The 13,369-nt window shown below is 44.9% G+C and overlaps 1 protein-coding gene across 6 annotated transcripts in view; it reads right to left on the bottom strand.

Moving 5' to 3' along the window:
* Positions 1-4,647: 4,647 nt before the first annotated feature.
* The window catches only part of nphp4 (nephronophthisis 4), a 103,669-nt gene continuing 94,947 nt past the window's right edge, over positions 4,648-13,369 (bottom strand). For all 6 annotated transcript variants that reach the window (XM_081707384.1, XM_081707386.1, XM_081707385.1 and 3 more), the window contains 3 exons: positions 12,927-13,106; positions 10,128-10,271; positions 4,648-8,727 (listed from right to left, as the gene is read on the bottom strand). In XM_081707384.1, the coding sequence (XP_081563510.1) occupies positions 8,587-8,727; positions 10,128-10,271; positions 12,927-13,106 (465 nt within the window). In that variant the 3' untranslated portion in view covers positions 4,648-8,586. The remainder of the gene's footprint in view (positions 8,728-10,127; positions 10,272-12,926; positions 13,107-13,369) is intronic.

The following is a 13,369-nucleotide window of genomic DNA, read 5'->3' as shown; positions in this document are numbered from 1 at the left end:
TGCTGCAGGATCTCAGATCACCGCTGCTTGGTCATCATGCCGCACGGGCCTCAACACGCCCGGTGGCCCTTTAGCTGACTGCTCAACCACTCTGTTCAGCAGGGTGGTGGTAGCTCAGTGATTAAGACTTGTAATTGGAAGATTGTGGGTTCAAGCCCCACTGCTGCCAAGTTGCACAATCATAATTGTAAGTTGCTTTGGATAAAAATGTCAGCTGAATGCTGTAAATGTTTGCATGTGAACCCGTGTATGCATGGTGGTGCAGGTTCAGGTAACACAGATATCCTGTGTAATCATGTGAATCATACAGACATTGGCTGGTGATGACAGGCCCCTCTGCCTTTGAACAGAGGCAGCCATTGTGGTGAATACAGCTGGTGAGGCAGGTACCCAGCACCACCATGGTCAAGACGTTTCATTTCCTCTGGCTTCAGTCCCCTTCTAACAAAAGAATAAAGGGAGTGGAAGTCTGTGGCAGATGGCTTTCTGAAGACCCTGATTTAATCAGATTCACAGAGAAGGCAGGAATATATTAAACGTTAATGAGCAAACTTATGGCCTTTCTGCTGCTTGCTGTTCCCCAACTCTGGCACACGATACTCCAGAAACGAATCAAATTTGGCTCTCACCTGCTGCCTCCACCTTCTTTTCACCTGGATACATTTTCTCCTTCTTCTGAAAAGAGGTGGGAAAAAATCCCAATCAAAATACAATCAAGTGTTACTGTGCAGAACATCTTGGAGTCCATAAAGGTTTTCCTTTGCAAATGGCCTTTTTGCCATAACATTTCACTTTTCACTTACAGGACCTCATTACAGTCTAAATAGATGAATTCCTGTTTGCTTTTGAAGTAATTCTTTCCTTTTCCATCCCATTACGCCTCTCGCTCTCTAATACGGAGGACGGCTAACGTCTGCCGAGGCGGCTGTGCAGTGGTGTACCCGTCAGGGATGTGTGGTTTAGACAACGCCTTTCCATTACGTCTGCTGTTTGAGGAGCCTTTAGGGCAGCTGCGTCCAGTGCAGGCCTGGAAAGAGGAGCCGCTGGCTCTTCACCATCGCAGCGAACACAGGCAACCCTGTACCTTTCCACAGGTGACTCACTATCACAGCATAGTAACACAAAGAAAGCAAGTGTTGATCAAGCTGCACAAACTGTGGGGAACTGCAGCGATGAGTATGGGGAGGTTTGCTGGAAACGGTCCGTTTTCAGTCCCGTGGCTTCCAGGGTCATCAAGAGCCCCAGATATAGCTGCTCCCCTCAGGTCTGAAATGAGCTCCCAAATGTTTAACCTTCCTCTATGGCACCTTGAATCCCTGTTCATCACTGAGTATAAAGACTTTTATTTCTGTCTAAAACCAGAAGAGTATGAGAGACTGAATGAATGTGAACGTGTGACCTGTTTGCGGGTGCTTGCATGCGTTTGACATCATAGTGACTAGCACACAATCAAGGTGTGAGGAGACAGTGCCTTAGCCTCCGTTTAGCACACGCACCCTGAGGAGAGAGCCACAACATGTTATAAGATTTGCATACAATGCTATATGGAGAACAATACAACTACTACTTCATCTGAATCTAGAGCAAAACTAGCAAAAATGTCAGTGATTAATATAGTCAGTTACCCTTCCATTAGTAATTTCTTGGGATTAAACTACTATCGGTCACAAGATTGTAACTTCAGCACATACCCAGCTAGAACACCGTTAATCCACAGCACAAATGTTCACATAAAAATAGTCCTCTAATGACACAGTTCCTCCGTGTGTTCCCCTCACTGCACTGCATCTTCAGGCAGAGCGAACCCATCTTGCTCCGTGTCGCCTGCCTCCACCCCCTGAGTCTCACTAATACACTTGCTTATTAAAGGTTGTTTTGTTTTGTGCAAAACAAATGTTTTTGGAAACAAAGGCCCTCTAATTAAACCCTGTTGGGATTTCTATTTGGTTGCTGGAATCGAGTAATTATGTTGTAGAGTACTGGAGCTCATAAATGGAAATGAAATAAAAGAACATTTCTAAAAAAAAAAAAAACACCTGAAAAGCATGTGGGGGTCATTATGTGCAATCGAGCACGGAAGGGAATATCTCATAATGATAGCAATTAATGATCGGCGAAAGATCAGACATGCTTTCACTGCACACCACCCTGTGATATGGGGGGAAAAAGACAGAAGAACAAAACTTGAGGTAAATTAGCAAACGTGTTTGTGGCAGCACGGAGGGTAGCCACGCCAAGCCGTGCCCATGCCGGCCTCTGGAACAAGCGCAGAGCTCACAGCACTGGATCTGAGGCTACAGTCCTGGGCTTTCTGCATGCTGTTCAGAACTTTTGAGATGGAGCCATGAAAAAACCCAATTTATTGGGACCGCAGTGATGCGCAGATGAACGTGAAGTGTGGAGTAATGAGTGAGGGAAGGACTGCAGTGAATGATCACTTAGCCTGGTTAGCGTCGAGCATGACTGAAGTCTCCAGTCAGTACACTGATGATGAACGGTCAGCTGAATTATTAGTATCATAGAAAAGGCGTGTGAAAGTCTAGTCCTGGAGAACCCGAGTTGATGCTGAATTAACTATTACATAATGATCCAATACCGTATAATGCGATATTATCCAATGTAGCAAATGTTCTGTGGCCAAAGCCTGGTCTTAGAGGGTCATAAACCATAAACGTGCAGTGATTGACCTGTGTAAATGCACCTGCTTCAATTCACCAATCAGTTGCCAGGTTTATTAGGTATGTCTGAGAAGAGCGATCGTAAAATTTTGCTGGACTCTGGTGTTCCAGAACAAGAAATGGACTGTCCTGCCATGGAAGTTGAATTCCAGATTGGTCTTATGTGGACTACTTTTTATAAACCCAAACTTTAACATACTGCCATTGCACTACATTGAAAAGTCTTGTCAAATGACCTAGTTTGCAGATGCAGTCAACTCAATTAATTCTGATTTGGCTGTTTTTTGTCTTCATTAGCATAAACCATGCACATAGCACATGCCAAGGACAGCAACAATGCAGAGCACATAACACATTATCGGAGCGCTGAGGCTCACAGAATCAGGCACTTTTTGTTCAAGGTTACTCACGTGAACAAACAGGAGTGAACTCCTGCATTCTGAAGAACTGTATTTAGTACAAGCCCACATTTGTTTAATTAATGTGTACATTCGGAATCCTCGTCTCAGCTATGGAAACACAGAAAACTTGAAATAGCTTTTGGCAAGCTGAGATATTCATATATCACATAATTGTAATTTAAGGAGAGGAGGTGTCCAATGTAAGAGGTAGCCGCACTGATGAACCCCCCACCCCAAGGCACGCGCGTGCCCACGCTCACTTTCACGCTTTAACGTATTAGCGCATGATTACAGAGATCTAGTCTTTTGTTCCAGATGATATGTACACTGGGCTTCAGGCATATTGCATAAGTAGTTGAATACCAGCTCTGTACTAATTAGAGGTAGAGCCCTAATTATGAAAGTAGCCTAATGAGAAATGCTTCCCGAGACTGCCATTAAGCCTGTTTCTGTTTGAAACACGCTGATAACCCCTTGGCATATGTCGTTGGTTTAATAAGATCCAAGACCTTTAAATGCGCTAGAGACTATTAGCAAATGCCTGCCCGATTTTTCTTACTGCAATAGCTTTGTGGCAGCGAAGTCGTAGCTCGACGCGGGCTGACTGGCGAACAGCCGTGGCGTTTCAGGTCATAAAGGTAACACCATCACAGCGAACACAGGCAACCCTTTACCTTTCTACAGGTGACTCACTATCATGCATTTGACATCACAGTGACTAGCACAGTGACTCCTCTTACACAGTCAAGGTGTGATGAGACGGTGCCTTTGCCTCCGTTTACCACCCTGAGGAGAGAGCCTTACCGAAATAGCTTTGTGGCAGTGAAGTCAGAGCCCGACGTGCGCCGACTGGCGAACAGCCGTGGCGTTTTTGGTCATCTTAAAGGGTTTCTTGTTCACTTAAAAGTGCTGTGCAGACCTGGGGAAGCTGGGATATTAGTGCACTCAAAGCAGTGCATGACGGAGAAATCTTATGTTGATCTACACCTACTATCTAATATGTACTTCACCATGTCACGTTGTGTGAAAGATCATGGAGGACCCGCCCACACTAGGCCACAGGTATCCACTGCTAATGCCTGCTCTAAAAATGTGAACAACACAGTACAAAGGATAAATCAAATGGACATTTTAGTTTATGCAGCTTGTGAATAGGTGATTCATCTCTCTGTAGGAGAAAGCAGTGCAAGGCACAGACGCATGTTCTACAGCTGTGACGTGTGAAACAGCCTTTTACTTACACAAGCCAATGAAAGTCCTGGAGACTTCACTCTGTTCTCAAAACTGTCATAATTACCATTTACAAACAAAGGAAATACACCGGAGATTCTTGTCAGCTCTGTTGCATAGCTCCGAGTTGTCCAGGGTACATGGAACTGTTCCCCTCATAAAATCCCCTTTCTGTGAAATTGGCTGCTTCATAAAGATGGAATAACTTTTTTTTTTTTTATTTTTTTTTTTTTACAGGCAATGAAATTGGTTCAGTGGAGAGAAAATACACAATTTCACTTCATTCTATCTTGAGTAATAAATATAAACATTTGGGAGTAATAAACATTTGGACATCATTTGTGAGGGTAAGTTTTATTATTCTAGACACTCTATTGCTTGTGTGAGCAGCATTCACATAATAAAAAAGCGCTTGATGAAGCACCCTGCAGACGGAGCACCCCAGACCCCCACTGCCATTACAGCTTCATTACCAGAAGCTCGTTTCTCACAGTTTCCTCGACAACACACAGCACTGGCATCACTATTTTTAAAAATAAAAATTTGCATTTGAGTGGGAGTTCTGGTCTTGGTTTGGTGCTAAACACTACGGAGGAGTGAAATCTAGATTGACTTTGCTTTTTTTAAATTTACCAGAGAGTTGGGAATCTCTGGCTGTAGTTTAAAGATGTAATTGTTAAAAAGCTTTGCTGAATTCAAACCCTGAGTGGAAAGGGGCAAGGTTTTTTGGCGGGCAGAATGGACCGCAAAACATACAAACAAACAATACAGTGGTAGCTCAGTAGTTAAGGTACTTGACATGTAATTGGATGGTTGCTGGTTCAAGCCCCCCACTGCCAAGGTGCCACCCTTAACCTTCAATTGCTCAAGTTGTACTCAGTCATAATTGTAAGTCACTTTGGATAAATGTAGATGTGTGAACTATAAATAACGTTTTTGTTTTTTTTTGCTCTTCAATAAAAAAGAAAACAACAGACAAACAAGAAAACAACAAAATAATGATGATAATGATCACAGGATAACAGAAAAATAAGTTGAAAGACAAAACATCATGTTAAATTCCAAAAGACATTCCATTCCAACATGCCTTACACAACCATAAAAGAAAGGAAGAACACACTGGTCTCCATCTTGTGGTGTTAGTCTCTTCTTTCCATTGTAAGTTTATGATGGGGGGGGGGGGTGAGGAAGAGTGAGGGAGATAAGCAGACATACAGCAGTGATGCTGATGATGAAGCCCAGAGCTGGCTGCATACATACTCCATATGTTGCCCAGTTCTGCTCATTAAACCACCACTGGGATTACTGCTGTGCAGCCTCAGTGTGTGTGTGTGTGTGTGTGTGAGAGAGAGAGACAGACAGACAAAGCCAGAGAGCATGACAGAGACAGAGCTCTAATCCTCAGGGCTGTTCTTTTAACCTTGTCTTTTACACCTATCTGAGACTCGTGCCAAACATGCACTTCCTCATTTGTTCTTATAGTTTCTCACATATCAACCAACAATCAAAGCAGAAACAAACAAGCAACCCCCTGCAGAGAGTGAAATGGTCTTGTATTTTGCAGAGCTGGCTGGAGAGCTGTCAGACCTACGGCTTGGAGGCAGATGACATGTTTTCAGAAAGCCCGTGATCGCTTGTTCCTGCTCATTGTGAAGCATACCCTCCCCTGCTCCTGAGAGTCTAGTCAGGCCCAACCACAGACCTCCCAAACTAAATGTCGCCTACAGCATTATAGCCCAGTGCACAAACATGTGTGCGTGTGCGCGCGCACACACACACACACACACACACACACACACACACACACACACACACACACACACACACAGTCTATGATGTACATTAACAGTGAGAAGTATTTTTCATAAAGTTAAAGTTACAGTATTGCTGTTACAATACTACAGTATACACTGTATTCCTCTTTTGTAGCCCAGCAACTCCTGCTGCATCAAACACACTATAGATACTACTGTACATGCTAGTACTAATGGCACTACTGTCTCTATCAATTCTGGTTCTGTAGGGCCAACTTAGAGAAGAGGAGAGAACACGAGAGGATGGGAGAGGACAGGAGACAGAATAATGGTGCATAATTTTTAGGAGTTATTAATGGCAATTTAGCACCACTGATTCTGAAGCTCCTGCTGGTATTCCAGGTCAGACTAGAGCAGACACCTCTCTCGCTCCCTCTGTTTGTGGTGTGTGCAGTGCATCCAGATGAAGCTTCTTGTATATGGAAGTGCCTCGGTCTCCACAGCGAGCAGCGGCTTTGAAACGGCCCCGCTGATGAGAGCAGCACCGCCACTGTTTTTCTCTTTAATGTGATACACTTTAATTAAGAGACTCATACATGCTTGCGAGCACAAACACACACACACACACACACACACACATACACACACACGCTAAAGCTTTCCCTGACGTCTGTCAGTAGCTCTGACTGAAGAGACTGTTTTACATGGCAGGAGCTGCAGACAATAACACTCGAATTTTCATGTAAAAAAAAAAATTAAAAAAAAAATTAAACAAACATACAGATTAATTCACTAAAAAACACAGAAAAAAAATGAGCCATTGTAGGAATGTGAGGGATATGCTTCTGGGATGGCAGAACATAGCCAGTGTCATAACAGGAAATGAAGAGAAAAGAAAAAAAGAAAACCTTAATGTAAATTCATTTGCATCAGACGTATGAGCATGCCACAGTTCATACTCCTAATCTGCTGTAGCGCGTACGCCTCTGTATGTGTTCTTTACAGGACTAGTATATAGACATGCTATACCATCCCTCTACAGTATGTCTGGAAGAACAAATATTAATCCACCCCAACCACCCTCAAAAAGGTAACAAAAGCACTTCGGCAGGATTAATGATGCTTTTCAATAAAAAGGACATTGTCAAGTACAGACTGGTAGTCTGTCACGCTGCAACCACACTCAGTACTCCACACTGTACAGGTGTTCTTCCATCAGGATCATAGGTTCTTCACAAGCCCCGGGTGTTCAGCTATAAATAACAGCCATTTATTACACTGGTTCTGCATCCTTTAAAGCTAGCACTTAATGGCAGATGGAATCCAGTGCTGTCCAACGTCTTATAATGGCGCAAAGCGCTGGTCTAATTTGGGCTGTGATTTATCCTGGAGTTACACGCGTGTGTATTTGCAGTAAGAGCAAGTCAAGGCTGTCCCCCGCTACCTTGTCAGCGCGCTCGCCCCGCTGTGTGTGTGTGTGCGCGCGCGCGCGAGTACAGCGCTGGAAGAGTCTTGGGGGCAGGCGTCTCTCCGCTCCGTCGCGGGAGGTCTGGCGCAGAGCTAAAGAGACCCGAGGCCTGTGCCGAGCAGAGACGGGACGGGGCCCCTGCCGAGAGCCCTGCTCCCCTCCATACAGGAGCCACTTGCTCCCAGCAGGCCTGCGAGGCTGTGCAGACAGCCCGCCCGGCCCAGCAGGATTAGCGCCGTGCTAACTAGGCAGAACACGTGGCGTGACTGCTCCCGGCCGGCACAAAAGACCGTTGCTTCTTAGTGAGAAAGTACACTAGAGAAAAAGGAGGGAGTGTTTGGTTTAGGTTACTTTACAGCAAGGCCTTCATGTCTATGGGGAAAACACTTCATCGCCATAGAAGAGGCCTTGCTCCACAGGGAAAGACATCTCAACAGACAGGGGCCTCACAGTCCTGGGGGGGTGGGGGGACAGTGTTTGATCTCTAGAGAAAAAGCCCTTGATCTCCATAGGAAGAAGCCTGAAACCTCTGTAGAGGAACTTCTAGAGACATTAGAGATCAAGTTACTGATTTGTAGTGAAAAACACTTTCTCTATATAAGCTGCTCCCAATATTTATTCTCACTAGAAAAAGCTCTCCAAAGAAGTAGTGCACAGTCTCCACAGAAAGCTGCTGGTGTGGTTAGGGGAGGAGAAGCAAACCTCCAGCAGGCGGAACAGGCTGAGGCTCAGACCAATCCACCAAGACAGCAATTCTTTAGCTGTAGGGTTCGAGGCTTCTGAAGGGACTGCTTTTTGGCATTCACTACTTATAAAAGCTCCAATTTCACCCAATCTGGTGTTAGTTCAGGTGCACCAGGAAAGTCACAGTTCTGCTTGCCTTGTTATGCTATATAAAGTCATATATTTAAACAGTTATCCGTAACAAACCTCCATCAAACAAAAAGAGTTAATTTGAATGTATATCATACAGAAAGAAACCCCATTCATTCTGAAGGGAGGTTATCTGTACAAGATGTTGCTACAGTGAAGCTCCACGCTGCAGCCTGCCGGAGTTATCTGTAGACAACCCTGATGCAGTATGTCTCCTCATTCTTCTCCTCCACGTCATTGATGAAGATGAGGATCTCCTGAGTGCCGGGGCTCTGGCTGGGAGCAAAGCGCAGACCGATGCTATAGCTCTCCCCTCCCTCGACCTACACACACAGATGTTTGCACACATGCACGCACATACAAAACAAAAATGATGGCGTGAATAATGAAGTAAATCTTATCAACCCAGCTAGGAGTGATAGTGTCCCAGCAGTACTAAGAGCACAGATGAGCTCCTCTCCCTGTAGGATCTGTAATAGCTGGCTGAGATATATGGCCCAGTACTGGGGATTTATATAGTAATCTCCTCAAAAGCACACACACATCGATTTTTCTTTTGTTATTTGGTGCAGCCACTAGTTTATGATGACATGGATGATGTTGTAGGGAAAATTTTTCCAGACGAGAAGATAATTGAAGCAGCCCTGATGGAGGGGTGTGTGTGTGGGGGGGGAGTGCGCGTTTCCTATCTTTACGAGTTTCAGCAGTTTTATGTGACATACAAGTGCCATTAATATGTTATGTGGATTGCCATGTTTCCCACTACTCTGGTGGATTTCACGCGGCTCTAGTGTTTATTGCCTTGGATAAACCATCCCACGCGATTCATCGGGGGCCTTGGCAAATCCAAAGACGCAGCCACTGATGAAATGAACATTCCTTCCATTCGCAACATCATTTCTTTCCAGGGGAAAAATTAACAGGAGAAGAATCATTTTCTGAAGCCGCAGACGAGGTTATGACAGAAATGTGGAAGCCTGAGCTCTATGCCGGTGGTACAAAGCTGCTGCAGCTTATGGCAGCAGCTCATAACATTGAAGCCCTTTACCAACCGCCTCTGGAGCAGCACACCCCGGGGGGTGGGGCCTAGGGTTCCTGCATTGTTTTCTATTGGCCCTTTTTTTTTTTTTTTTTTTAAGAAGCATTTCTCCATGGAAGACGAACAAGGTCCACCATGCGGGTTCTTAAATAAGCCTCCACATAATCTCCCAAGACTTCCGAACAGCAGGCTGGCTCAGAGGAGAAAAAAAGCCTGCAGCTTTAACTAAGACGAGCTTCAGCAATAACGTGACTTTCACAAAGTCATATTGTCGGGGCCACATGCGCCACGTCCCTTCACTCCTCCTTTATGAAAGCACACTTCCATTACCATCGCCAGAGAGACACTTCCCCATCTCCTCCCATCTCCTTCCTTTATGAGCTCCAGCGTAAAGGTGCTGGGGCACTCCAGGGCTTTACCGCGATGACATACTCAGATACTGCACTTTATGTGTTTGCTTTTAAACTCACTTAAATCACTGAGAAATAAACAGCACACACACACACACACACACACACACACCCACCCACCCCAAAACAAACAACAACAACAACAACAACCACAACAACAGCAACCAAAAAGACACAAAAGGTTTATCAACATCCATTTCAGAGGCAGGAAGAGCGCGCAGGAGGCCGGGGCTCTCTGGAGCGGGGCACTCCGGCTCCAAGCAGCCTCTCTGACCTGAAAGTGCTCCTCTTTGAACTGCAGCAGGTCGGGGTGATCAGAGCACAGCCGGAATTCTCTGCTTGAGGAGTAGGGGTTGGTGAAGCTCAGTTTCTTAGTGCTGCCTCTGCCTTCTCCAACGGGCACTCGGATCTCAAACGCCTGGATGACCAACAACACAAACAGTTCACGTGTGATTAGTCACAGTGGTGGCTTTACCCACAGCTGTTCACACATGGCAGGGTGTTAGCAGCCCTTAAAGAGATATACTCATACACTGGAGATCAAAATTACAGAACAATTTATGAACACTTGATTTTTTTTTTCAGAAATAATGTAATCTTCATTGGTCAACATTTGAAGGATTTTTTGTTAGGGGTATACCATGCCACTAGAACAGTGTTTTACAAAATAACCAAGGTACTTCACTATAAAACCTTTATTTTGCAGAAAACACAACGATCAAAATTAGAGATTCAACAATGACTGTAGCACAGAGACAGATTTCAACTCAATTTTCTGAAGGTTACAACAGTCACCAATCAGTAGGAAATGTACAGGCCGTTGCTTTAAATGACTTCAGCACATCTGCGGCCACAGGACATCACTAGTCTCTCACACTCTGGTGTGATTTTTGGTCCACTCTTCTTGCAGTCTCTTCCACAGTTCGGTGACTGTTGTGGGTTCCTTGGCCATAACTTTGCCACCAAGGATTTTCCAGAGGGTTTCTATTGGGTTTAGATCAGCACTCTGGGCTGGCCATGTCAATGTTTCAATGTTTTCAGTTTCAAGGAACTGCTTTACCCGTTTTGCTGTGACAGGGGCCATTGTCCTGCATGAAAATTGCTGGCTGATTGAGTGATGAAGGTAAGGAAGGAACCACATGTTGCTGAAGAAGGTTCTGATACACACTTGCATTCATTCTGCCATGTAGCTGTATGAGCGGTCCAACTCCTGCTGCCGAAAACATTCCCCAAACCATGACACGTCCTCCTCCACCTTTCACCGACTCCTTTACACACTTTGGGTTCAGTCTTTCCCCAGTTTGTCGACGAACATAATGTTTCCCATCAGACCTAAATAAATTAGACTTGCTTTCATCGCTAAAGTGAACTCTGGACCACTTCTTTGCTGTCCACACAACATGCTCCTCAGCAAAGTTTAGTCTAGCCTTTTGATTCTTTCTGCTAATGAGAGGTTTGGCCACTGCAGAGTGGGCTTTCAGTCCAAATGCTCTTAAACGTTGAGACACTATGATGAGACAGAGCCTTACCCTGCTCAGTGCTGAACCGGCGAGCAATTCCAGCTGCAGTGTTGAACCGATTACCCATGGAAATTCTCCGCATTATCCTGTCCTCTGTTGCATTCGTCTTTCGTGGGCGACCAGCCTTCTTGGGGGGACTTGAACGAGTTTGTGATGTTGTAAAGATGCAATATTCTAGAAATCATAGACTTGGAATGACCAACTTCTCTTTCTATGGCTGATAGGGTCACCCCTTTGGCCTTCATCTGGACAACCTGCTGCCGGAGGGTTTCAATCACTTTGGAACGGCTCAACATCTTGCAAAGTCAGTGAAAACTGGAAAGTTAGGCTGCTAGTTAAATAGGGTTTTAGATAATTAAGACAATTAAGGAAATTAGCACCAGGTGCCAGATTAACACCAGTAACTTGCAGGTATGTGAAAGTGTTCTCTAAATTTGATCAGTGTTCTTTTTTAATTCTCTCATTTAAGTTTTTTATACTGTGCTTTAGAACATATACAACTCATGAAATAATTATAAAATACTGCTCTTTTACACCAGTTAGGATAAATTCACATAGGACTACACAGAGACCTTGACATTTAAGAAATTGTGTGTTGTTCTCAAATTTTGATTTGCAGTGTAGTAGAACCAAAGAAATGGAGGAAGATATACAGAACTACATGATGGAAGAACTACAGAAACACAGGGGACTGAAGTGTGGAAAGAGAGAGAGAGAGAGAGAGCACACTCAAGAAAGTGATATAAAGACAGGGTGTTGGAGGCAGTTGTAAGGGGGAAAAGCAACCAGGGGAGAATATAAGAGACTAAGAGAGAAAGGAAATGAGTGCAAGAGATAAAGCGCTTCAGAAACAGAGGAAGAACAGTTGGGAGAAAGACAGAGCCTGCTTAAAGGAGAAGTGATGTCTAAAAATACCCCAGGCACCATTTTCTTGAGCTTGAACTGAGAGCAGACTTCCACCCCCCCTGTTCGCAGCCTGCCAGACCGCGCTAAAGACCATATTTCTTACTTTGTGCCTTCATCTTCCCATTAACTACTCACTTTGTGTAAGTGGTGCAATGATTATGGGTCAATGGGAGAAGAGGCTCTGTCACTAAACAGGGTTATCCGCAGTTGTGTTCAAAGCCTGCGCGTGTGCGAAACATTTGTTTAGGCTGAATGCTAGTTTGCTGGACGCTAGCTTTGTCCATGCTACTGAGGAGGGAAACAGGGTACCTGTACTCAGGATACAATGACTCATCAATGCATCAGTTCCAAAGGCTCATGAGCTTCTATTGATCCAATATACACAGAGTACATCAATCCATATGGACCAACTTTGTAAAACATCTGTGACCGTCCAGATCACTTAAATATGGTTCAAATGTTATGAAAATATTTTTTTCTGCCATTGCTTTGTAGACAAAATGAAAGATGACAGTAATCTTAGGGTTTTCAGTGAAGCACAGCCTAATAAATGTTTACTGTCAACCTCATTTTAGACTTCATTTGTAAAGTCGCTAGACTTCACACTCGCAAGCCCCAAGCACACGCCAACAGTGCCGAGTCCTTACCCGCGATACAACAGGCTGCCTGCAGGTGATGCTCAGGAGCCAGGCGGCCACGAGCTGCCGCGTGTCCACGTCCACGGCGGTGACGTAGCGGAAGGATGCCCCCGAGCGAAGGAGCCGCACTCCCAGGCGGATGTCTTGCACAGCCAGGGCGGGAAGGGCGAACACTTCACCTGGGTCCACCTGGTCAGGGCACACAACGCTCACTGGCTATGGCTGTTTGGTGCTACATGTCTACATACTGCAAGGATTTTTCAAAACTGCACACGTCCGGGTCTCTGGGCAAAGCCAGTAGAGACAGGCATATATGATAATGACTGCTGTAGCATTTGCACGCTAATGTGTCTGTGCATGTGTTTGTGTGTGAACACTGTTAAGTGCACCGTGGAAACTCAGCACGACAGCTGCATGCCGTGCGCTGCAGTCCCATGGTGGCAGGGTTCAAA

This window comes from Electrophorus electricus, chromosome 25 (genome assembly GCF_041902795.1).
Source record: "Electrophorus electricus isolate QZ-2024a chromosome 25, ASM4190279v1, whole genome shotgun sequence".
NCBI lineage: Eukaryota > Metazoa > Chordata > Actinopteri > Gymnotiformes > Gymnotidae > Electrophorus > Electrophorus electricus.
The sequence above is the reverse complement of the archived record's forward strand: the minus strand, read 5'-3'. Positions and strand labels throughout refer to the sequence as shown.